Source organism: Phyllostomus hastatus, unplaced genomic scaffold, assembly GCF_019186645.2.
Source record: "Phyllostomus hastatus isolate PE091 unplaced genomic scaffold, TTU_PhHast_1.1 phas_contig_98, whole genome shotgun sequence".
Classification (NCBI taxonomy): domain Eukaryota; kingdom Metazoa; phylum Chordata; class Mammalia; order Chiroptera; family Phyllostomidae; genus Phyllostomus; species Phyllostomus hastatus.
The window spans coordinates 12,016,249-12,040,668 of record NW_025333999.1 but is presented as its reverse complement, the minus strand read 5'-3'; the positions used below and the strand labels follow the sequence as shown (position 1 = coordinate 12,040,668).

Genomic DNA, 24,420 nt, shown 5'->3' with positions numbered 1-24,420 from the left:
TTCTAAGTCAATTCCATAAATACTGTACCATTTCACCTGATATCAGCAGTGTATCATATTTACTCTTTACCTAGCAAGGATGATGTTGCTGATACGAGTTTGTCATGGTATATGGGAAACACCAGAAAGTCTTCTGGTTTAAATTTTTGTTTTTGTTTTATCTTAATCAATGGATTTTTTTTAGCAGTGTGAAGTTCACAGAAAAATGAAGCAGAAAGTATTGAGTTCCCACAAATCCCTTCACTGCTCCCCAGTTTCCGGGTAACATCGTACATCCTGTAGTACACTCATCCCAATTAACATAGTTTACTAACTAAACCCCATAATGTACGTCAGGGTTCACTCCATGTAGTACATTCCATGTGTTTTAACAAATATATAATGACCTGCATTTGTTACAATGTCATATAGTGCAGTTATACTGCTTTAAAATCCCCTGTGCTGTGCCCATTCATTTCTACCTCTCTCCCCCAGAGTCCTTTGCAACCACAGATCTTTATATTATCTCCAAAGTTTTGCCATTTTTCTGGCTTAATTTTTGATGAGTGTGTTTTTACTTTCTGATAGATATCTACTTTGAACTTCACTCTTTTAAGCCTAGACATTTGTCTAAAGTTGAAATACCGGTCATGTTTTCTAGCCAACTATGATTCATCAAAAACAATATTGACCCTTCTAAAGATAACCGACCTCTGATCCTTGACTGCACCTTATATCTAACCTGTCTTGTCTCAGTATTGCCCTAGGAAGAGCCCTTACCTGGTACCCAACCAAGTCTTCTAAGAGGACAGAGGCGACGAACCCACTGCATAGCACGGGGTGACAGAATTTCTAAGGCAAACCCATTGAGCAGCTGATTCCTGGCTCACTGTGTTTGGCAGGACTCCTAACACATTACGTACATTCAGTGAGTGAGAAGTAACTATGGGCTCTCAAATGCCATGATATATACCAGAGAGGTTAAGAGATATTAGAGATTTCAAGGAGGAACAAAATGAAGCCCATTTTAACTATTCAGCTGATCATACAGAAGAAATCCCTGACTACTCGGGAAAACCCAGGAAAGAGGAGACCCTCTGGGGGATGGAGGGTACCCCCGGCCCCGGCCAGACCTGTCTGTGCAGGCCACGGGCTGCGTTCCCCTGCCAGGGTCCTCCCCCAACACTCACATCTCTTGTTGCACAGATTATACAGGACACATTATTGGAGGTCTTTGCTGTCTTGAAGGAGAGAAATGTAAGACTTTCTAACTTTTCTAAAGGATCTAAATGTAAGTTAGATTCTTAATTTCCTTTCTCCAGAAAAGACCCATTTAAAGCCATTATTTGAATACATTTCATAATTTAAAATGATTTTTTCCACAGGATGTGCTCATTTTGGTACAAAAGTTGCAAAATAGCAAATAATTAAATCAGTTGTAAAAATGTGTAGTGCAATAAATGCCGATTTGCAATAACTGTCAACAGACTTGTATATTGAAGCCTACAGGTTGCTACAGGAGAGGTCAGAACTAACGTGACTCGTCCAAATGCTCAGACTCTGTTTACTACATACGTCACAAAATCCAGAAAAGACACCTTAGTGGGTCCTGCTAATACATATATTTATAGGTCTGACAACATTAGAAAATACCAAAAACACTTTTTATCCTATTTGAAAGAAGGAGCTGAGCTGCCTGGTCAAGCCCAACAACAGCTCCCAGGAGGACTAAGCAGAGAACGCGTTCTGGTGTCAGGCCACCACCGCACCTACCATTCTGGGTGAGCTTTGTGGAGCAAATGACGGTGGCAATCTGAAAGCTATCTTTTGTGCTGTCCTTGGCTGGAGCAAAGTTGGCCGGGGTTTTGGATGTCTGGAGCTCTTTTTCTTCCATCTCTGCCTTGGTTCCAGGCAGGGTCAGGTAGTACTTGGCATCTTCCATCTTCTTGTTCTCTCCCTGAAAAAGCAGCATGTCAGCAACACCGAATGACAGGCGAATCCTGACATGCCAACAAAAGGGTATCTCTCATGGACATAATGCATTTCCAGCAGAAGAAATGAGGCTTTATCAAATTACACCTCAATCCCTTCCTGGTGGAGACGCTGCGATGCCTTCCTAGGGCCGGAGCCCAGAAATAATGGCAACATTGAATGGAAATGGAGTAAGTGATGAGCCAGGCCAGGAATAACCTACGTCTCTGGTATAAATAAATATGTATTAAAGAATAAGGTTGATTTCATTTTCTTAAACCTCTCAATGGTCACAATTGTATATCATTGGGCTCCCTGGGTTCATTGGGAAGAGATGGCTTGCCATGTCTTTCAAAGCTATTTACGAACTAATAATAGCTGTTAAGGAAAAGGCAGATCAGGTAGATATATCTCAAATATGCTGCCAAGTCTGCAATGCCGCTGGGTAAATGAGACCTTCCGGCATCTACTTCCTACTCTAAAATCTCAGTACATGCGATAGCTGCGGAGCAGTTAGAGGACGAAACTGCCAGGGAAGGAAACAGGCCCGATGCAGGAAACAGTGCCTGGTTCATGCTAATAATGAAAACCACGTCCTACCACACGCACCACACTCAGACCCAGCCCTTGACGGGCCCCTGCCCAGGAGTGGCATCTGCAGGGGAAGGAGCTGAGCTGAGAATTTGATGCAGAAAGTGATGGGACATCCTGCCCTTGCAGCTAGTGGGGTGCAGACCTTGGGGTTTCCTCAAAGGGGCAAACGCCTAGCTCTAGAGAAGTTTTTGATGTTTATATGCATAAATCTGAAAGGAACCTCCAGAACCCCTTTCAGAAAGAGCAAATACTTCCTCAGTCATTTCCTAGGCCTCATTCTGTTCGTACCACCTTGTAAACCACCAGGTCGTGCCTCCCGTCCTGCAGGGTGGTGCCATCCGGGTTCATCAGCCTCACAAAGGCCACCCCGAAGGCTCGCTCCGATTTATCTCTGGCTGAAAAGACAGAAATAATGTGTCTGAGCAGTGCAGAAAGATTACCAGAAGTGCCGGCGATGACGTCTGACTCCACGTTCTGCTCTGAGGTGTGATATTCAACCGTGCTATAACCAGCACAGGTCAGCAAGTTACAATAATGTATCCGTGCTGTGTGTGCCCGCAGGCTCCCTAAGGGAAGTATTTCCCAAACCAAAATCTTCTGGTAGCTCCAGGTATGCTCCTCTCTCTGGGTTTACAAATGAACGAGACCAGCAACCACTCGGTTATCAAAATCAGAGATATTGAGTGTCCACGCTGACTCTGCCCTATGTCAGCTCCGTGTCCTGAACACCCCTGGAACTTCTCTCTCCCTCCCTTCTGTTCCTCCCCAAGTTCAGGCCGTCCCCATCTCTTCCCTCGGTTTCTACAGGACCTCCCTCTCCAGTCTTTCTGTCTCTAGTCCTATCTGCCATCACTTCCTCTACACTGCAGCTAGAGTGAGATTCCAAAATCACACCTAATCAGGTCAACCACCTTGCTCCAAAACACTTCTAGCAGGTGTCTGCTCTCCTCCCCTTTCCCAGACATTAGCCCAGGTGCCGGGAGAGGTGAGGGGTGGTGCTCTGCACCATTTGGGGAGGACAGTTCCCTCCCAATTCCTGTTCTTCAGGTCTGAGTTCACTGTATCCTCTACTCAGACACCAATGGCCAGGCAAATTCATGGCCTATTCTCACTGCAGACACAACTCTACAGTCTGCCGTGTCTCCCATGTCCCCACATTGGCTAAGCAGTGACCCACCTTCTTTGTCCACTCCCACTCTGACAACCACCTGGGTGGTGTCCAGTATGAGGACATTATGAACAAAGCTGTTACAATCACATACCAAACCACCCCCACCACCCCCATAAACACCCTTGAATGTCTCTTCTAGAACGTGGCTCAAAAGAACCTTCATCTGCCATGACCTGGCTCCAGTGTGCCTGGACCCAGACTGCAGAGGTGCCAACTCAGCCTCCGTCACTTACCAGCACTGTGAACGTGGCCAAGCACTTAACCTCTCTGTGCTGTTTCTTTACATATAAATGTGGATAAAAGTGGTACATACTTTATCAGATTGTGGATAGAAAGCAGGTGTGGTGTAAACAGAGTTTCAATGAGTGTCTGGTACACACTCAAGTTTGACAAAAACTAGCTTAGCATTATGTGAAGCCATATGAAACAACCGATATTTGACTCTTTGATACTGACTGACAAAAAGGCCATTTCACGGTGTTCGGCCTAAAATTATGATTGCTTTCCCTGCTCCCCCTGCAGTACTGCTGAGCTCCCTTTGGTTTTCAAACACTTTCCCCACTGTCACCCTTTGGCGGGCTATCACCTCACCTCAGGTCTCAGCTAAAATGGAGGAAATCTCACGCATGGACCCCCAGCCACGGCAAGTCGCACAGCTCTGTGCGCCCCAACAGCTCTGCCTGCTGCTGGAGCCATGCCACTGTTCTGAACTTAACCACATGTGTGCTTGCTCATCTTCCTCAGGGCCACAGAGCACTTCAGGGCAGTGCCGAGTCCCATCGGCTGTGACAGACCCAGGGTCTGGCCTGGTCTGGTACATGGGTGTGCCCCGCACATTCGGTTTGAAATAAAGAATTACATTTTCACATAGTGCCGAATTACAAGACACTTGCAGAAATTTTGTGATCAATTTTTTCCCTCTGGCCACACTTTAAGGCAGTCACTTCATTCTCTGTAATCTGAGACAACAGATTAAATAGTTTTCTCTCTGCGCGACTCTTCAGCAGCATGGCCGCCCCAGGGCGGTGTCTAAGAGGGAGGTCAGATGCCGTGTGCTCCCTGTCCCTGTCTGACTGGGAAACCCCTTCTGTCGTAGGGCACCTGTTAGCATCATACAAAAATCTGGTATTCACAGAATACATTTTTGGGAAATTCTGACACAGAATAACAGCAGAGCTTTTGAAAGCCCAGGAGAATTCGTTTTTGTTCTGATTTCCTTAGCACCAACCAGTTGGTTCCAGTTTCTGAGCTCTGCAGGCCCAAGAAGCGTTTTTATGGAGGTGGCGTGGGCTTCCCGGTACTCACATTCCTGAGACGATCGGTGCCGGAAGGTGAACCTTATATGGCAGTGACCAACCTCCTCTATAGCAATGGACACCTGCAGAATTACAGGAAGTTCATCATCTACATGTACACGTTCCTTTGTACTCACAGTTCATTTCACAGAAGCAGGTTCAATGTTAGGGTCTGGTCACAGCACCAATTCCTATAATGTGACATTTGGTGAAAGTTTTGTTCAAAGGAGATGGAGCCACTTTCAAGCTCAAAGACTCTCGGGAGAAGATCATCTTTGCTGTTTACAAAGAGTCTGAGAATGGAGATATTAGAAATTTCTAGTGGTTTCTCAATATAAAGCAGGAGATATTTCAGAAGGAAAAGACCAGTCCTTTGAGGCTTATACATTTCAGACTGCAAGGTACACACTTATATGGTATTAATTTGGGTCATAATACAAGGAGAAGATATATACTGGAGACAAGGAAGACTTTGTTGCTTATATAATGAAGTGGGACAGCAAAAACAGAAATACAGGGCAATGAAAAGAACAGAGAATTTGTGACAGTTAAGTCCTGGCATAATGATGTAGTGGAATATTACACAAGTATCTAAAAATGCACTTCTGGATACATTTAAAGCTTCGAGATGAGTAGTTTTTAAAAGTACAACATACATTTGTATAAATAGCATAATTCAAAACAACTGAAGTATATAATACTGTGGACAACAGTTACTTCAGTATTGAGATATTAACACAAATGCGTCTTTTCTGAGATTTCCGTGGAGAACTCAGAAGGCTCTGATGATGAGAGAGAGCTGGCAGAGCTCGGGATTCAGAAGCGGGCTCCAATTCAGGCTCCGACACTGAATAGCTGCAGGATCTTGGAGGTCACTAAGTTCTTGGACTCCCAGGCACCTGATCAGAAAGGGCATTACAGCCCTGAATGGTTTAGTTGCAGGGCTACTGAGAGGTTCACACGAGAGGACTGATCTGAAGAGCACTTTGCAGTTTGTAATACACATATCTAAAAGGAAAAGAGGCCCAGAAAACTTGCTTAGAGGCCAAGAAGAAAAAACTGTGAGGCCACTCCTTGTGGAGTGTGGGAACTACCACTTGGTTGTGGGCCCTCTGGCAGCCTCTCACGTCACTGCATCCAGTCTCTCTATTTAAATTCTACACATTGATGAATGAGGATGCCATTTAAGAAGTCAGAGTTTCTTAAATACTCTTCTATAGAATTGTAATGATCAGTTTTCTTACTGCACACCACGTGCGACCTATCTGAAACTTCGAGATAAAGTAGGAACGATCTGCAGGTAAAAAGAAGGAAAGTAAGTGAGGTTGTGAATGTATGATAGGAGCTGCATTCTCACCTTGACAGTCTCATACCAACAGGGCTGTTTGACTTGGTAATAGACTACTGACTTGTACTCTGAAATGCCTTCGTATCCCGCACCAGGATGAATTGCTTTCTTTAGATGGAGAGAAAAAAACAAGGAGAGGATAATATTATCTAGAACAACAGAGGTACCATACCCCCCACACCACACATGCACCCTCTGCCCTCCACATGGCTAGCGCAGGGCAGCCACACATTTGGGGCATGAAGATTTGGGGTATGAAGAGCAGAGTAAGAATGAGCTGCTATAACTTTCTCTTGAGGGTCTCAGTGTGGTGATCACTAAGGGACCCTGCACCATCCTAACACTCCTCTTTGCTACAACGTTTATTTCCTCTTCCTTCCCCAGACACACACTGTCCTCTTCCTTTCCTTTCCTCTCCTCTCCTCTCTTGGGGAACAGAGGCTTAATAAGGGCAGCCAGGAGCATAGCACAGATGCAGGCCCATGGCTGTGCGAGATCCTACCCACACTCTGCTTTAAGGACCTGCTGTATAGGTATGGCATGCTCCCCAAAACTCATGCTGTCCCTTTTCCTAGTAATGAACCACTTAGTAAGTAAATCCAGGCTTCCATGGGTGTATCTCCAAGCTAGTTAGCAAAGCCAAGAAATGGCCGACTTGGAGAAGATGTGTACTTGAACTCATGGGCTAAGGGGCTCTACCAAAAGCACATATGGATGGCTCCCACGCCCTGGCCCACAGCACTATGCTTGTCCCATGACACAGAATACTACTTTCCTTAGTCAACGGTTTCCTTCAAAGATTACACATTCAAGGGGAACTGACACCCTGCTGTGTACCCTCAAGGGCCCCTGCAGTGCAGCACACAGTGAGCTGTGTGCACAGACAGCAGGATTCTTGGATTCCTGCTGTCTTTCTGCACGTGCTGTTCTCCTCACACGACCTCACTCTGTCTTTCCATACGAGGTGCAGTTTTCAAGAAATGAACTCCTTTCAATAGTAGGCCTTTACTCCATCTAATAATTGCTGTCTAATTATAAGTATACAAGATTCCAGAGCAGGTGACCACAGCTCATCCACGAGGAGCCAGATGTCGCTGAGACAGGGCAAGCCTCCTGCCTGTTTCCTTCCCTCTGATGTCAGAGCCCAGACTCACTTCTCCTCCACATGAATGGCTGGAGGAACTCCGGACAGAAAGTCAAGACACCTTGGATCTACTTCCAGTTCCAGGATACCTGTGTTTCCTGAGAAAATCTCTTACTCTCTCTGGGCTGCGGTGTCCTGATCCCTGACTCCTGAAACTAACAGACTGTGGTGGCTAACCTCTAACCAAGAAGCCGCCAGTCCGACAGCCTCTGCTGGGCACATCCACTTTGGCTCGGCTCGCCTGGTGCAGGAGAGCCCGGCACTTCTGGGCACACACGCCACCTCCCTCAAGCCCTGGAAAAATGGGACAGGCTTGGAAGTGGCTGGACAGAATGACAAAGAACTGCTGCATCAAGAAGGTACAAATGAAATCATGAGTGGCTTGAGATATTTCTCAGCACAGGCGAAATACAAAAATAAGAGTCTAAATGGGTTTCTTACTAAAACTGGTCATGGCTAATCACAAATTTAACAGGTTTCACAGTTTTTCCTTATGAAAAACCAAATTGTACCCTAACGAGGAGAACACTCAGGCGCAGGCCGCAGCTCCGGGTTCTGGGGACACGCGTGGTGGCAGCGGCACTTTGGGGTCACAGTGCGTACCTCCAAGGTGTTGCCCTCCTCGTCACACACAGACATGGTCACCTCCACGTTCTTGGGCGTCTTCTTTTTCCCTTTGTCAAACTCCCCGTGGATCAGGGTGACGTAAATGTCGTTGCGAACATCTCCTATAACGTAACAACTCAGCCTGTGAATGGTGCTGGGAGGCGTCAGTGTTACCTTTCAGGAGGTAGGAAGGTAAACTAAAGGTGAACTAGGAAAGGCCAGATCCAACGTCACAGCGAGCTGTTCACACAGCACTTTCTGCACGTGCTGTTCTCCTCACACGACCTCACTCTGTCTTTCCATACGAGATGCAGTTTTCAAAAAATGAACTCTTTTCAATAGTAGGCCTTTACTCCATTTAATAATTGCTGTCTAATTATAAGTATACAATATATTTTATTAGGTAATAGTGCCAGATGTTTTTCAGTAATGCCTTGGGCAGTGTGGTATTTTAATGCATCTGAAAATAATGAAGACTAATAAGTACTGAGTGCTTACTGTGCACTAGGTACAGTTCAAAGTGTCTTGTATGCAATAATTTATTTAATCCCTATAATAATCTGATGAGATAGATACTCTCTGAAAGCTTATCAAATACCTTGTTCATTTAAATCAGATTGTTTTTACCGATGTCAGAACAATTTTTGCTTGTCATATTTTTGGTTAACCAGCACAAAGCTGTAAAAAATAAAAATTAACTAATAAGTATATAACCCCCCATAGTCAAGAAAAAATTTAAATGTTATTGGGGCTCATAAGTGAAGCCTGGAATGTATGAAAGGCAAACCAAGTTCCTGGACAGAGAAACTCAGTATTGTAAAAATGACTCTAAAAACTATACTATATTAAACTGCCTCCTGAAGTAAAAAAGACAATCTCAGAGTACTACAAGGAAATTGGGGTACATATTCAGAGCACATCATTTTCATAAATTACCTGATGGAAAAAAATTAAGACACTGGTATGGGTTAAGAAAAAGGAGCTTGTTTAAATATTACAGTCAGAAGTCTCAGTTGACATACACTTTGTCAATGGAGAAGTTGACAGTTTGTATCAAAAGCCTTAACTGACACAGCCACTTCACTGGTAACATTTGTTCTAAGTATTATAAATGTGGGTCATGATTCTCCATAAGGATATTCACTGAGAAACTGTTTATGGAAATGAAATCTTGGAAACTCCCTCAACTTCTAAACCACAGACAGCTGGTAGAATAAATGATGGTAGAATCAAGTAGGATAGTATTCATTTAAAACACTGACTGAGCACCTAGTATGTGCAAGCACTGCACTGAGTGTCTGGGAGAGGACGGTGAGCCATGCCTACTGTATGCAAGCACTGCACTGTTTGGAGATGACGGTGAGTACATACCAGCCTCACTCTCACACGGCCCACAGTCAGGTGGGGGAGAGGAGCAGTATTATCAGACAATCACACAATGAAATGCATCCTCACCAATGAGGGCCCAGGCCATCTGTGAAGCATGACCCTAGGTTCCAACCTTGTCTGAGGTATATGGGCATCTTTCCTTTGAGCTGACACTGGAGGGATGAGAGTAAGCGAGAGCAGCATGTGCAAAGGCCCAGGGGTAGCAGACACAATGGACGTGTTCACAGTGGTGGGGAGTGGTGGTATGAGATGAGGCTACAGAGACAGATAAGAGACAGTCTCCCTAAGCTTGCAGGCCAAGCTAAGAATGCGTGCCTTCATCCTAAATAAAACATTGAAATGTTTTCTGCATGGGAGGAGAGTGACAAAATCAGGTGGGCTTTCATAACAGCTTACTCATGCTGCTGCACTGTGGAGAAAAGGAAGTGAGGTCTGAGCAAGCAGAAACAGGGAAACTGGTGGGAGGTGATGGCGGCTGTCCAGTCGACAGTAGGTGCCACTCAGGTTGTGGCAAAGGTGATGGCGATAAAGAAGGGTGTGGCTTTGAGAGGCCTTTTAAAGGTAGGACTGGCAGGTCTCTCCCACAAATTCTCAGTGAGGTGTCAAGGGTGACTTTCTTGTCTGCACAACTGGACCAACAGGGTTCCATTGTCTTAGATAAAACTGAACAGAAGTTCCAGCTGCAGATGCACAGAATCACAAGTTCACTGGGAACTCTCAGTAAGAACTGAGCAACTAAAGAGAAGCGGGATCCAGTTGGGGAACGGCACCTGCTCACGTCCCGAGGCTGGAAGCAGTTGGACCTATGGTGACAGAGTTCAGGGGAGTGGTCCTGGGGTGAGAAAGACGCTTTTGGAGCAACTAACACACAGAGGGCAAGTGTGCAGATGCGACTGCCTAGGAACAGAGTATAGATGAGACACAAAGGGCTCCTTTCATGGGCTGATTTGTGCCCCCTCAATCTCATGTTGAAGTCTCAACCCTCCATACCTCAAAATGTGACTGTATTTGCAGAGAGGCCCTTTAAAAAGGTGACTGAGGTAAAATGAGGTATGTCTGGGCCCTCATCCCATAGCACTGGTGTCCTCACGAAAAGAGATTAGGACACAGATGACACACAGGCTCGGGGCCACCTCATGAGGACACAGGGAGATGGTGGTCATATGTACACCATGGAGAGAGGCCTCAGAAGAAACCAAACCTGCTGACACTTTCACCTTGGACTTCCCGCCTCCAGAACTGTGAGAAAACACGCTTCTGCTGTTGATGTCACCCAGCCCCAGGTCCTTTGTCATGGTGGCCCCAGCAAACTGACACAGGGCGTGAGGACCAGACACTGAGAAACGATCACACTTACAGCTGAGGGAAAAGATGATAAGGGAGCAGAGGAGTCCTAGGAGGGTCTCAGGGGATAGAGAAAGAGAGAAGAGTGTGGGTCCTTGATGATGAAGGGGGACTATTTCAGGAAGGGAGTGACCAACAGGGTAATATGCTGCAGAAAGACCAGAAAGGATCATTATGCTCAAAACTAGCCTTTGGACTCAGTGACTCTGGTGACAGCCATTCTGGAATGGCTGGCAGGTGACTGGCAGGTATGAAAACAGAGATAGAGTGTAAATGCTTCCGAGACTGGAACTATGAAGACGAGAGCCGAGAGTAAGAGGGAAAAGTGGGCAGAGGGAAGAGCTTGGACACAGCTGAAGCCGTCTAACTGGTGATGAGAAGACACTGTCAGGTGAGGGATGTCGGCCAAGATCTGGTATATTCCTCAAACCCGGCCAATCACTAGAGTCGCCTGGGGAGCCCTGCTCTCACAAACTGAATCATAGTTTCTGATACAGTCTGGAATCTGTATTTTAATGTTTCCCGGGTGATGCTGATTAGCTGATCCATAGGCTAGTGTTGGGGAACTGTCAGCCTAGGTGGTTTTAAAGTAGACTATCGTCCTGGAGTCTGCGACCCAGTCCCATGGATACAAAGAAGCTCTCCAGCCAGATTTCAAAGATAAGTTCAATTTGTCCAAAAAATAAAATTCTCTACTTTATGTTTTTCAGCTTTCTGTATTGCTGTAGCAATAAAACTGCCTTCAGTCATAAGAATGTTACCAATACTTATTTTTTTTAAATGACAAGTAGACAAAACATTTTCTCAGAATGCTGATGAATATGTATCAGGGTAGAATAGCTCTGGAAGGCAGGAGAAAAATTACCTTATTTCATAAGAAAAGATAATTTCTATTTTAAAGATCTTTTCTTCACTCATTCCAAAGTATTCTTTGAATACCTACTATATGCAAACAATGTGTATAGCAGCAAATTATTAATGCTCATTAAAGTCCCAAAGGAGAAAAGAACTCTGTTACTTTAAAAGAACCAGAAGTTTTATGTGACAGATGAGAACTTGGTTTTCTAGAATTTTCCTAATATGCCAAAGATTACCTACTTATAGGTTTTACCTACCTATAAAATACATGCCATATATTCATTCATAACATGCACTTTATATAATACTTATATAATAAAATGGTAATTATATATATTATATAAAGTTCCTTGAGGGAATAATTTCCTTTTATTAATATGAAAATTAAGAAGCTAAATGGGTTAAATTAGTAAGTACAACAGTACACATATGCAGATCACCAGCATGTGGTGGAAAATAAAATGACACTGAAGTGAGAAACCACAGAATGTTTACATTCGTGTCACCATGAGTTTGGGGACAGCCAATCACACAGCTGGAGGTGAAGCAAAGGAAGCATAAGGTCCCACTGAGACTGAGCAGGCACCTCGCTAGAGAGTTCCAGCTGGGAGCCCACCCAGCTGGGGATTGTCATCGTGTGAAAAGGTACCTGGCAAATGACACAGAGAACCTTTGCCATGTAGTTCAACGTAATGATGGCCTAGGGAAGCATTTCAGATGGGCTTGTGCCAAGAAGACAGCAAGAAGAGAGCGAACAGAAAATCCTGAATTATGTTCAGAAGCGCTGTCTGGACCTTGTGCACTGGGGAGCTCCACACAGCCCCATTGGGAGCACCCACGGTCTCAGCACTACTGAGTGCAGATCACTAAATTAGTTGATCGGTGTTATTGCAGTTGCACTGTTAGAAATACCTACTTCACAGAAGGAAGTCCTAGAGGAAGCAGCAGGTGACTGAAGCAAAGATTTTTACCTGGAAGTATTATTTCAGGAAAGCCCATTTTTCGGGCAATTGCTGTTGATCTATCCACCAGGTGTGAAAAATTCTTCTGAACCTGCGTGAGATCGCCTGGCAATAGCTTTAAGGATACCCAAAGTCCTATAAAAACATAAAGGATAAACGTTTAGTTCCCTGTGTAATCTATATAATAACACACACCAACACAGAGAAAAATATGTTGCATTCACATACAGACACAGTACTAATAAGATGAAAATTCTCTGCTGGTTAATTTCCCATTTTCATGACACTCCATCAGGACCTGATTGATGGAGATGTGAACACATGTTTACTTTGAGAGAAAAAGGGTAAAGATTGCCCCAAAAGACACCAAAATGCTATAGAACTATAGTAATGTATGATATTAATGGTAGAAAAGAAAGTTAAGTGAATCAATGGGAACAATGAGATTAAATACTACAATATATAGCAATTTAATATATAGCAAAAGAGTCACAACAAATCATGAAAAAAAACCACAACAATCTCATAAATGTGCTGGGATAATTTCCTGCTACTTAGAGTAGAATCTGTGTGATTTCTCACCTTACATTTTCATTAAAATAGATTCCTAATATAAAAACAGACAGGAAATTAAGAGAATAAAGGTATACTTATTAAATCTCTGATGAACCATTTTCTAAATATAGAAACAAATGAAAGCATCAAAGCAAAAAGCATTATCTGTACATAAACTGAAAGTTTTGATATTTATAAAAAATAAGTACACTAGAAAGTGGTAAAATACTTATAAATAATTATGAATTTATACTACTCATTAACAGAAAAACATTAAGGTCCTCACAAATAAATAAGGCATAAATACAAAATTCATAAAGAAGTACAAGTAGTTTATAACTATTTGGTAAACCAAAAGTGGAAAAGTATGTGTCCTAAAAAGATAGAGTGTCTTTATTAAATAAAGGGCTCATAAAGACTCAGGAGGAAAACTTTGGAAAACTCACAAATACACATGAAGACTACATGATTCATGAAGAGTAGTTTTGTTTTTTTTTTTAATTTAAGAGAATTATAGGGAAGTCTACTTTTTACCTTTCAAATGGGGAAAGATTTTTTTTTAAAGATTTTATTTATTTATTTTTAGAGAGGGAAAGGAGGGAGAAAGAGAGAGAGAGAAATATCAATGTGCGGTTGCTGGGGGCTGTGGCCTACAACCCAGGCATGTGCCCTGACTGGGAATCGAACCTGCGACACTTTGGTTCGCAGCTCGCGCTCAATCCACTGAGCTATGCCAGCCAGGGCCCTCAAATGGGGAAAGATTTTTAAGTATCAGTTTGCAAAGCGGGCAAGATGGTAACTGGTGCTCACTGGCAGAAACCTGCAGCTTTGTGTGTGGACTTACGCTTGTTGCCATCATTTGACCCCAAAATCCTACTTCTGGGAATTTTTTTGAGAGGCAGTTCTAAATATGGTAAAAGTGGCATTATAAAGATAGTCACAGTAGAGTTATTTAAATTTATAATGGTGACAAATTAGAAAATACTTAAGTGTTTACTTAGGGGATTTCTTTTTCTGAAATCCAAGCGATGGAATATTATGCGGCCACAAAAATATTTGTGAAGAGCATAAAAACATTTGAAAAATGTTTGTTTTGTTAAGCAGCAAAAGAATAAATGACCTTTTTTCAGTTTTGTTAAAGTTTCAAAATAAAACTGAAAAAACTCTAAATAGAAACATATTTAGTTATTTGTTTTAATTCTTCAATGATTCCTTACATGTCCTTCCCACTCAGGATACTTGTTAATATACAGAAAACTAAAAATGTTGAAAATAATGTCTTTTCTGGTTGCATCCACTTTGGAAGACAGTTATAGGGTGGTTAAAAATGTAACTCAATTTTCAAAATTGTCTAAAAACATCACCATCTTGGCATTTAAATTTAAAAATTTGAACTAGTTCCCTTGATTATTTTGAATTTAAAATGCAGTTTCAATAAGCAGAACTTCTCTAGGTTCAAATGATGTCAACAGAATCCCACATGAAGTACTAAAAACAACCAAACACTTCTTGCTAGAGAGCCCATTATTTTATATCAATACACGGTCTTGTGTATTGCTTTGGTCTCCTCCTCTCAGCTTTAGGAGACATAATGGGATAAACATACTCAGAGTTTAACATAATTACCCTCAAAATTCTCTGTCTTTGTGCATGAACTCAGTCAGGGATTATGGGGTAAACAAAGTGAGGGAAGAGTCACGGGATAAAAATTTGTTCCACAGAATTTACAAAGTGTGGCTGTGATCCAGCTCAGTGGCGGGTGCATTCTGGGTGCCCTTCATTATTAACTGCCTTCAGCAGGGAGCTGAGATGGGCACTGCCCAGCAGGGTGTGTCTTATGCCAGAGGAAGACAAGGAAGGGGCAAAAGTCCATGGGCCCAGCTCTGAAGGCCCCCACCCCCTCCCAGCTGAATGCAGGGGAATGTACCTTGTCCTTTGTGGTTCACTTCCTTTGCTGCTATCACTTTGTTCAAGACTGAAGTGAGTGGCTCATTTTCTGCAATCACATGGGATGTTATCAGGGGTGACATGATTAGCTGCCTCTGCCGGATGTAGGTTTCCATGGCAATCCTGGGAAAGTCATAAATGAGAAGTAAGAAAAAGATAAGATGTCTCTGTTGCACGGGCCCAGACAATGGTGGCTCCTATGGGAATAGCTTAGGATTAGAAACACCAAGCCCACCTAACTAGAGGACTCTTCCCATCTTTTTGTATTTTTCCACTGGGTGCCTATCCTAGACACCAAATTCACCTTGTAAATGACTGGGACAAAGAAGGAAAAGAAAAAAAAAACAAGAACAAACAAAACTGATGGCCAAGTATTAACAAAGCTGGAGGCAATGCTTGATGCTGTGGGCACATGGGAGAGGCTGCTGTCCTGGAACTGCAGGACTGGGGAGGGGCAGGAGACCGGCTTCCTGTTCTGGTTCTACTTGGCAGTGAGCTCCACCAGCCCCCTCTGGGCCTCAGTGTCCTCATCTGTAAGGGGACAGGTGTGGTCATTGCCTTTAAGGCCCCATCTAGTGCCAACACTCTGTGCAGGCAGGCCTTAGGAGGCTGTTCTTAGATTCCCATGTGACGACAAACTACTTTACATTTAGGGCTGCAACGGCACAGGCATCAGCGAACGAGCTTCCCTTCAATGATCGCCTCGGGCCAAAGCTGGGGCTGTGGGATCACAGAACCAGAGACAGCCCCAGTCTACCGGACAGGGCAGCAGGTACTGCACATCACCTGGTGCAGCACTGTGGTCCCCAGTCTTCTCGGCTGTGGGGTGTTTTCATGCCCACTAGGCAGGCCAGCTTTCTCCGAGGGGCTTAGAGCTGTATCCTGATGACCCAGGAAACACACTGCACTGTTACTGAAAATGGGCTCACTATCATCCATCTGAGCTCTTCTCAAATGACTCCCTCGGATGGACTAGCCGAATACACATGCAAAACTCTCTTATAATCCACTCCACAGCTTTTGAGGCGAGTTAGAAGGCATCTGCCATCAACACAGGAGTAAATGCCAGAGGCTGTGATCTGCACCACGGTGGCTTTACAGTGGGGTGGCAATCAAGTCAGGGCTGGTGTCCTCTGAGTGTTGGGACACAGTGGGGACCATCTCAGGTGTGCGGTCTCACCACGTCTGCCAGGTGGGAGCTACACAGAGGGCCAGCAGGGAGGTGCACAACCAAAGAAAGAAACCCCTCCCGGGGGACACAAAGGCAGTGCACAGAAACACATTTTAAGATGACTTTCAGACCTGTAACGCTGCGCCATTTTAGATGTATTTATAATGTTATATAAATGGAGCAGAATAGCTTTCGTTTCCATGAGTGCTGTCTCTATTACTCACATATACATAATATACTGTGTCACATGTTATTACACGTTTCATATAACGTCCACAGCATGAATGCTGCACCTGTTACGTACATATATAATACATATATATTATTATACGGTAATATTATATAAGAAAGTTCATGGATAGTTATATTAATTGTAAGTATATATCTGTACATATTCAACATATTAATAAACTGTATTTTTATATCTAAACATTCATTTATTGTATATATTTTTAATATTTACGAATTATATACTGACTATATTAATATAGTCGATTTACTATATTAATACACTTAATTTAATGCATTAATATAAAATTGTAATATATTTTAATATATTGTATTCATTAAATGTAATATATTATATCTATTTAACATACTTAAATGTATATAGATATTTACACTGGAAGCAACATTCACAAATTTGAAAGTTATCTCATAATTCAAATCAGCACTAAGCTAAATATAACCCTGACCACCACGGCTCTGGTGGGCCGTGTGTCAGCAGTGCAGATCCCAGATAAACGTGTGGAGGGCAGGCAAAGGCAGGCTCACTGTGTTCGCGTGGAAAAACAATACCACGATTAATAACACACGGATAAGCTCTGTGTTTGCATACTCACAACTGTGAACCTACTGTTGCCCCACCCTGTATTTTAAAAAAGTATAAATAGCAGTATCTGGATAAAGGAGGGAAATGTTACTTAGCGTGGGTTATTTGTACCATTATATTTAGAATCTGGCCCAAAGGTACTGGGCTTTAAGTTAAAAGATTAGGATTTCTGTATTTTTAATAAAGTAACATAGAAAAATGTTTAGAAAACAAGATTTAACAAAAGGAGGGACAAAACCACCTACAGTTACACCAATAGAAATCATCACTGTTAATTATGGAGTACATCCTTGGAAATATCTGTATTTTAAGGCTTTTAATACATTGTAATAACTTACATGGGGGGCGCGAAAGTAGCTCTGCAGCAGTGAGCATGCCCAGCAGTCAGCAGGCAGCAGCCACGACGACACGCTGCACGTGCTGCCCCCACGAGCGGCTGGGAACCCGCCTCTGCCCACCTATGTTCCTTACACTCACCAAACACTGGGTATCTCATGTATTTTTATAACTGGGTCAAGCCAAAAACTAACCCTCATTGTGTAATTTGAACTTCATTGATTCTCAGTGAATTTATAGGCCATTTCTTTGTGTGTGTGCGTATTTCCTTCATAGACACTTCAAAGATTATATTAACTTTTTCGTATGTATAAGTTGTTTAAAATTTTTGTGTGGCTAAACCTATCAGTTACTTTTTTAGTCAAGTCTTTGGTGTCTGACTCAGGAAGCCCTCCCATTTACCACTAGTATGTAAAATTTCTCCTTTCCTGAAGTATGTTACTACGTTTCATCATTAGGCCTTTACAATGGTGTGGGCTGTGAGACAAGGGTCTGATTTATGTTTCTTAAATGGTTAGCTAACTTTCTGACTCTTTTGCATGGTTTGTCTTCCTCTGCTGATTTATTATTATTCCAAAATAATATTACTTATTATTATTAAAAACATATAATATTTAAAAACATATAATATTACTTATTATTAATAAAGTGTTTATGAATTCAAATAGCCCTGGGCAGACATCTGTAACTCCCAGTGTGTCAGATGGATGTGCTGTGACAGCGATAAGCTGGCTTAGACAACCACCCTCTGTCACTGACATGACTAAGCTGTTAGGAGTCAGTCCCAGCAATGTTCCAGCCTCGGCAGGCCGCCGCCACCTGTGCACAGCGTGGCAGAGCCTCGCTGCCAGAGCCAGTCCTGAGTTCACACAGAGGCTGCGTCTGAGGTATGGGGATGGTGACTTGCTGCCCAGCAGCTCCCAGCTCAGCGTGGAGGTGAGACCTCCTCTAGCAAAGCAATTCAGAGGCTCCCTGCATGTCCATCTAGGGCTGGCTCTTCCTCCCTCTGCAGGAACCCATGGACCTGTCCGCTTCACTTTCACACCTCCCAAGCCATCACCACTCCAAGCATGGCCCTCAGACCAGCAGCACGAGCATCCCTGGAGCTCGTTGATGGACACTCCAGACTTACTGGGTCACAGTCTGCATTCCGACAAGGTCCCAGGTGGTCTGCCCGCACATGCCTGTTTGAGAAACCTGTGCTGCCCTACGTAAGTCCTTGCCTTCCATGACACCTGTTCTAGGTGACAAAGCAGACATCCTTTGGCATTTCTGACCCTTGCACGGCACCATTCTCTGTTTTCTAGTACAGACATAGGTTTTCCCCTTACATTCCTTCAGTCATTTCGGCAGAATCAGAAAAGTTCTGTTTACTCTCTGCCATTGGAGTCCAATATAAAGCATCTGGAATAAAGTCCTCTGTCAGCTCCTCTCTGACCAGCTTCCAGCTGGACAGCCTGTCCTTCTCTAACCCGACACATGGTTCCAGAACCTGGTTCTGCATGAACACACCATCCCAAGTGCTAATCCAGGTCTCAAGTCACCCAGGATAAATGCCAAAGTACTTACTGCTGAAAGGGAATAAAATGCTGCTTTTCTTCATCATCCACCTTCCCATGTACAATATCAGTAATATCCATCACTAGGAAGAAGATAAACTTAATTAAAGAAACGAATTACTTCAGGCCTCAGTGTGTTTCTATGGCAGATTAAGAGTACCAGCAACACAGAACAGCAGGGAAAGGAGATACCACCTATGTGACATTTCATCCCTTGCCGACCCAGACTCCTCTGTACCTGCCCAGCTGAAGAGCAATTCGCCAGGGGCTTGCTGCTGCAGGGGCTCAAACACTCTGTGATAACCCTGTAGATGGCTAGCTTTTCCAAATTCTACAAGACCAGGCCACCACATTCTTGAGAAATTTGATGCCCTGACCACTTTTCACTGAGTCTGTATGCCAAGACCCAGAGAACACACATTTTTGGCCTAAGTGTCAACAGAATAAAGCCATGGGAGAGAAGCGCAGGACTTGAAGTGGTTCTCTCTCTCCCATTTGACATTTTCTCTTGATTTACTGGTAAACAAAGTGGGCCAGAGCACCAGCTGCCCATGCGAGAAGACACTGTAGTGGTCTGCTGTCCCACAGGCAAGGAGGGCAATAAAGTCCTGTTGCATGTACATTACCTTATTTATACAGTAATTATTAGCCTGACTGCAAGAGATGAGGAAACTGAGAACAGCAAAGGTAAGTAACTTGCCCCAGCCCACAAGTCCTAAGTGTTAAAGCCAGGGCATGAACTCAAGTGATCACAGGGTCAAAGCACTGAACCTGCCTATCTCCTGCTGTCTACAGAAGTAGAACGTGGCTGAAATTAGGCAGGGGCCCAGGCAGGAGGCAATCCCTTAGTTAATAAATGACAATGTGGCTATAAACACTGGCCAACGGCCCACTCCGTAGATAACCTGTTCAGAGATTAAAAGAAATGCTGAGATCTGAGACAACTCTCATATGAGAAACTAACCCAAACCACAGTGTGAGGCCTGGGGAATAACAACGTGGCAGAAGGAGGCTGTAGAAAGCAGGGCACGGCATCAACTGCCTGCAGCCTTTCAGGGAACCCTGCACAACTTGTACGAAAGAACCTCTAAACAAACCTGCAAAACTTGTATTTAACAACCCTCCCCCCCAAAATAGGCAGCCCTGGTTGGTGTGACTCAGTGGATTGAGCGCCAGCCTGCAAACCCAAAGATTTGACTCCTGGTCAGGGCACATGCCTGGGTTGTGGGCCAGATCCCCAGTAGGGGGCGAGCAGGGAGGCAACTGACTGATGTTTCTCTCTCTCCCTCCCTTCTCCTCCTTCTGAAAATAAGTAAATGAAATCTTAAAAAAATAGACAGTTCATTTGTCATTGCCACAGCTAGATACTCCTGAGCTCTGCTGGTGCTCGGCCTCCAGGGTCCGAGGACAGAAGTCTCCTCTCTGTTCCCATCATACTCAGTGCCCTGAGAACGAATGAACACACAACACACACACACACACACACACCCTGACACACACCCCCGAGATAGAAAAGCAAGCAAAGTTTCAGCTAGATGTCCTTCCAGTTTCTGAGGCTCATTCTGAATGACAATGGCTTCTAACATGCTTTAACTCCTTAGTTCAATAGGTTGTCCTTCAGGCAGCTAAGCAGTCCAGGGTCAGGGCTCTGGCCTCTTCTGAGAGTTCACTTAAATTCTCCATCAGGAAGGGATGCCCAGCTGTCTAGCCATAGGCTGTCAGCCCCTGTGAAGCAGGTTGGGGGCAGGGCTGTTCAAGGGAGGCAGGACATCCAGGCTCACAGGACACAGAGGTGGCCTCGATATCCATGTGACCCTGGCACATGGGGTTTCTGTGCCTGTGTTCCAGGAGCAAAATTATGGTATTTCACTGATGGTTTGCAAAACTGTTTAGTGACCAAAATTTCAACCTAAGGTTGAAAATGTATTTCCTCAATTTAACACACTACACAGGAAAAGGGAGGGCCCCTTGGAAGGCTGTAGGGTTTGATTTAAACTGAGGATCCTCTTTGAAAGCAGTTACAAACACAATGTTGCTTTGAAGAGTAAATTTCCTAGACAGGCAAACCACTGTCCAGGGAGAAGTTTACTTGACTACAATCAGCAATCAATATGTGGCCAGAGGCAGGGAGGATATTCCAGAAGCCACACCTGAGGCACCCCTGTGGGGGACACTGATGAGGAGGGTCCCAGTGGGGACACAGAGCCCACAGAAGGGTCACTGATGGTCCCAGGCAGGGGACACTGCATGTCTGACACTAATGCCAGTGGCTGAATCATCTCCTAGTCCCTGCCTCTGTCTCTCCTCCATCTCCTTCATTTTTCATTAATTTTTTTACCGTGATAAAAATACACATAACATCAATCTACCACTGTAACCACTTTTTAAGTGGGCAGCTTGGTGGCATTAAGGATGTCCACGTTGTTGTGCAGCCATCCCCACTGTCCACCCTACCGTGTTTTCATCCTCCCAAACTGAAACTTGTCCCCATTCAACTCTAACTCCCCCATTCCTGTCTCCCCGGCCCCTGCGAACCACCATCTACTTTCTATGAATCTAACCATCTGATATATACCTCATGGAAGTGGAATCCTATAGTATTTATCTTTTGTGACTGGCTTACTTCACTTCACACAGCATCCTCAAGGACCATCCCTATGGTAGCAGGTGTCAGAACTCCCTCCCTCTCAAGACTCAGTGACATGCCATTGTAGGGACAGACCACTTTTGTTTATCCCACTGATCCATCTTGGACTCCTACCTGGGTTGCTTCTGCCTTTTGGCTATTGTGAATAATGCTGCTAAGAACATGGGATGTGCAATTATTTCCTTGAGACTCTGATTTTAATCCTTCGGGGCACACAACCACAAGCAGGGCTGCTGGATCACAGTTCGAAGTTTAAGGTTTTTCAGAACCTGCCACCCTGTTCGTCACGGTGGCTGCATCATTGTACCTTTGTCTCTGAGCCTTTCCATACCTGCTACTCCGAAGGGTCTGCGGAGCCCACAGGTGTGCTTTTTGCCCTCCTTCAGCTCCATGTGGCCCACTCGGACAATCTGGCACACGAGGCTGATGCGGGGTCGGATGAGGTCAGTGCTGCTGAGGTCCTAAAGGAGCAGAGAGCACACAAAGGGGTCCCACTGCGTCACCCTGTCACCTCTGCCTATTTCCTGATGCTGAAAGACCAGAATGGCTCCTCTCTTCTCCCCACATACCCAAGAACTATCATGGCATCAGGGAAAAATGACTGGACTCAAAACAGGAGACAATTCTATTCCCCAGTTCCTACTTCAAATGTATTAAGTCGGACCATATTTAATCTAAAGTCTTTAGTTCATCCATTCCAGCAGGGTATTTAAAAATCAGGACACTTGTCGTTGCTACTTTATATATTGCCAAGACACATGTGGGTACAGGATGCATTTCAGTGTCAAACAAAATTAAAACTTGTATGCTATTGACATTTGTTGGGTATCCACACATGCTGGTTTCATTTCATCTGCCAAACAATCCTGTGAGGCAATTATAGCAGAGAAATTTACATGCCCTGATTTCTATAATCATTCATGTGTTTTAGGAGAAGCATCCATTGGGAGCTTCTGGGTGTATGTTGATTAGTAAGTGATGTGTGGACGAAATATCTGGTTTTTGAGGCTCATGCTCTACATTTGTTTGTATCTGTAAAGATGGGTGAGTAACCCCATGAATGAGCTCAGGGATCTCATTCACTTTAACAGCAAACAGAATTTAATTGCATCTCAAATTCTTTTCATGAAACAGCTGTCCAAGGCCTCTTTACTGAATCAAGAATTATCTTTTAAACAATCACTCCAAATCCATCCTCTGTAATTTACTTGATGTAAACCTCCAAAATAGGATGACAGACCAGTGATAACATCAACCCTGAATTTCTACTCTAGGTTTTATAAGGCTTCTTCTGTCAAGAGAGAGATAACGGCTCTGGGTGACTAGTCGGGTAAATTGCTGCCCACTGTTACTATTTACTCATTTGCATTCATTGTTAAATGAAGTTTCTGAAAAAGGTTTTATGACCTCGGAAATGATCACTACATTTTATTTAAGTGAAAAGCTGGGCATGAAAGGTATATACCAGAAGGCCCTAACTGGTGGGAGGGTGAACTGCAGCTCCGCAGCATCGATCAGAAGACGGAGCCAACATTCAATAATGCCTTCTTTAAATGTGTTTTCTTTTTAACACACTGACTAGTGAATGCCTTTTGATTTTAGGGGAAGACAACTCACCTATCTCAGAAGTGAGGAAATACTCTGTGTGTTCGGGCAGGTTTTGGGGAGAGTTAGTTCTAAGTACCTTTTTGTCTACATTTACGAGGTGGTGAAGTGACAGATGGGTCAGTGCAGGGATAGTCATCAAACCAGGCCTGTCCTGGGGAGCGATGTTGACAGAAGGGATGACCGGTAACAGGGAAAATGAATGAATGAGTGGGTGGATGGATGGGTGGGTGGTGTACGGGTGGATGGATGGATGGACAAGCCCACACTGGGACCACTGTTGCTCCCTATCCCTTCATTTGGCCTCTACCTGACACTCTGCTCACCTTGCCTTAAGAGTGGTGAGAGGGCACAGAGGTAACAGATGGGTCGGCTTAGGGAATAAAGGGAGAGAAGGAAGGGAGCCTCCTTCAGGCCTCACAGGAGCTGGGAAACCTGCCTTCTCAGGCTTCTCAGAGCAGGTGGCAGCAGCTCTAGGGCATTTCGAGCACTGGTGTCATAAAAAGTGAGAGAAGCCCAGAAACTTCTCAGCCCAGTGAGGTAGAGCCACCATGCCCCAGCCTGGAGCCCGCTAAATGTCCTCGCCCTTGAGCATGTACAGCATCATGTCTCTTACTCCGAAGGAGGAGGGAGAGAGGGGAAAGGCCGTAAGTGCAAACAAAACAGTCTGGATCCCAACACCGCCTGAGCTATAACCTCGTTCTGAAATGCTGGTCCCCTTAGTCAGCATAGCTCACTCTCTCAACTTCAAGGTCTTGCTCAAAGCCTCCATCCCTGAGTCCTGCCTTGACCCACCTATTTAAATGGCAACCCACTCCCGGACCAGAAACACCCAATCCCCCCAAAGCACTTGTGATTTCTAACATTCTACACCAATGACTCACTTACTTTGATTATTGTTAATTACTGTCCTCCCCATTAGGACAAAAGCATCTTGAGCACACAGATGTTTTTCTGGTGTGTTCCCTGATGCATCTCAAGTGCCTGGCTCAGTGCCTGGCATCTAACAGGTGCTCAACAAATATTTGTGGATAAATGAGTGGCTTATTCCTTCGAGGAGGACTATGATGACTTTTCCTAGATGACTTGTATATATATCATTTCATT

General features: G+C 44.1%; 1 protein-coding gene across 2 annotated transcripts in view; it reads right to left on the bottom strand.

Moving 5' to 3' along the window:
• Positions 1-24,420, bottom strand: part of DOCK5 (dedicator of cytokinesis 5) — a 193,887-nt gene that overhangs the window by 70,481 nt on the left and 98,986 nt on the right. The window contains exons 10-18 of one of the 2 annotated variants that reach the window (XM_045852821.1): positions 22,040-22,169; positions 19,072-19,144; positions 15,144-15,286; positions 12,671-12,796; positions 8,106-8,230; positions 6,368-6,466; positions 5,021-5,093; positions 2,833-2,939; positions 1,753-1,936 (exon numbers count right to left, since the gene is read on the bottom strand). In XM_045852821.1, the coding sequence (XP_045708777.1) occupies positions 1,753-1,936; positions 2,833-2,939; positions 5,021-5,093; positions 6,368-6,466; positions 8,106-8,230; positions 12,671-12,796; positions 15,144-15,286; positions 19,072-19,144; positions 22,040-22,169 (1,060 nt within the window). The remainder of the gene's footprint in view (positions 1-1,752; positions 1,937-2,832; positions 2,940-5,020; positions 5,094-6,367; positions 6,467-8,105; positions 8,231-12,670; positions 12,797-15,143; positions 15,287-19,071; positions 19,145-22,039; positions 22,170-24,420) is intronic. The other variant, XM_045852820.1, reaches the window with a different exon arrangement.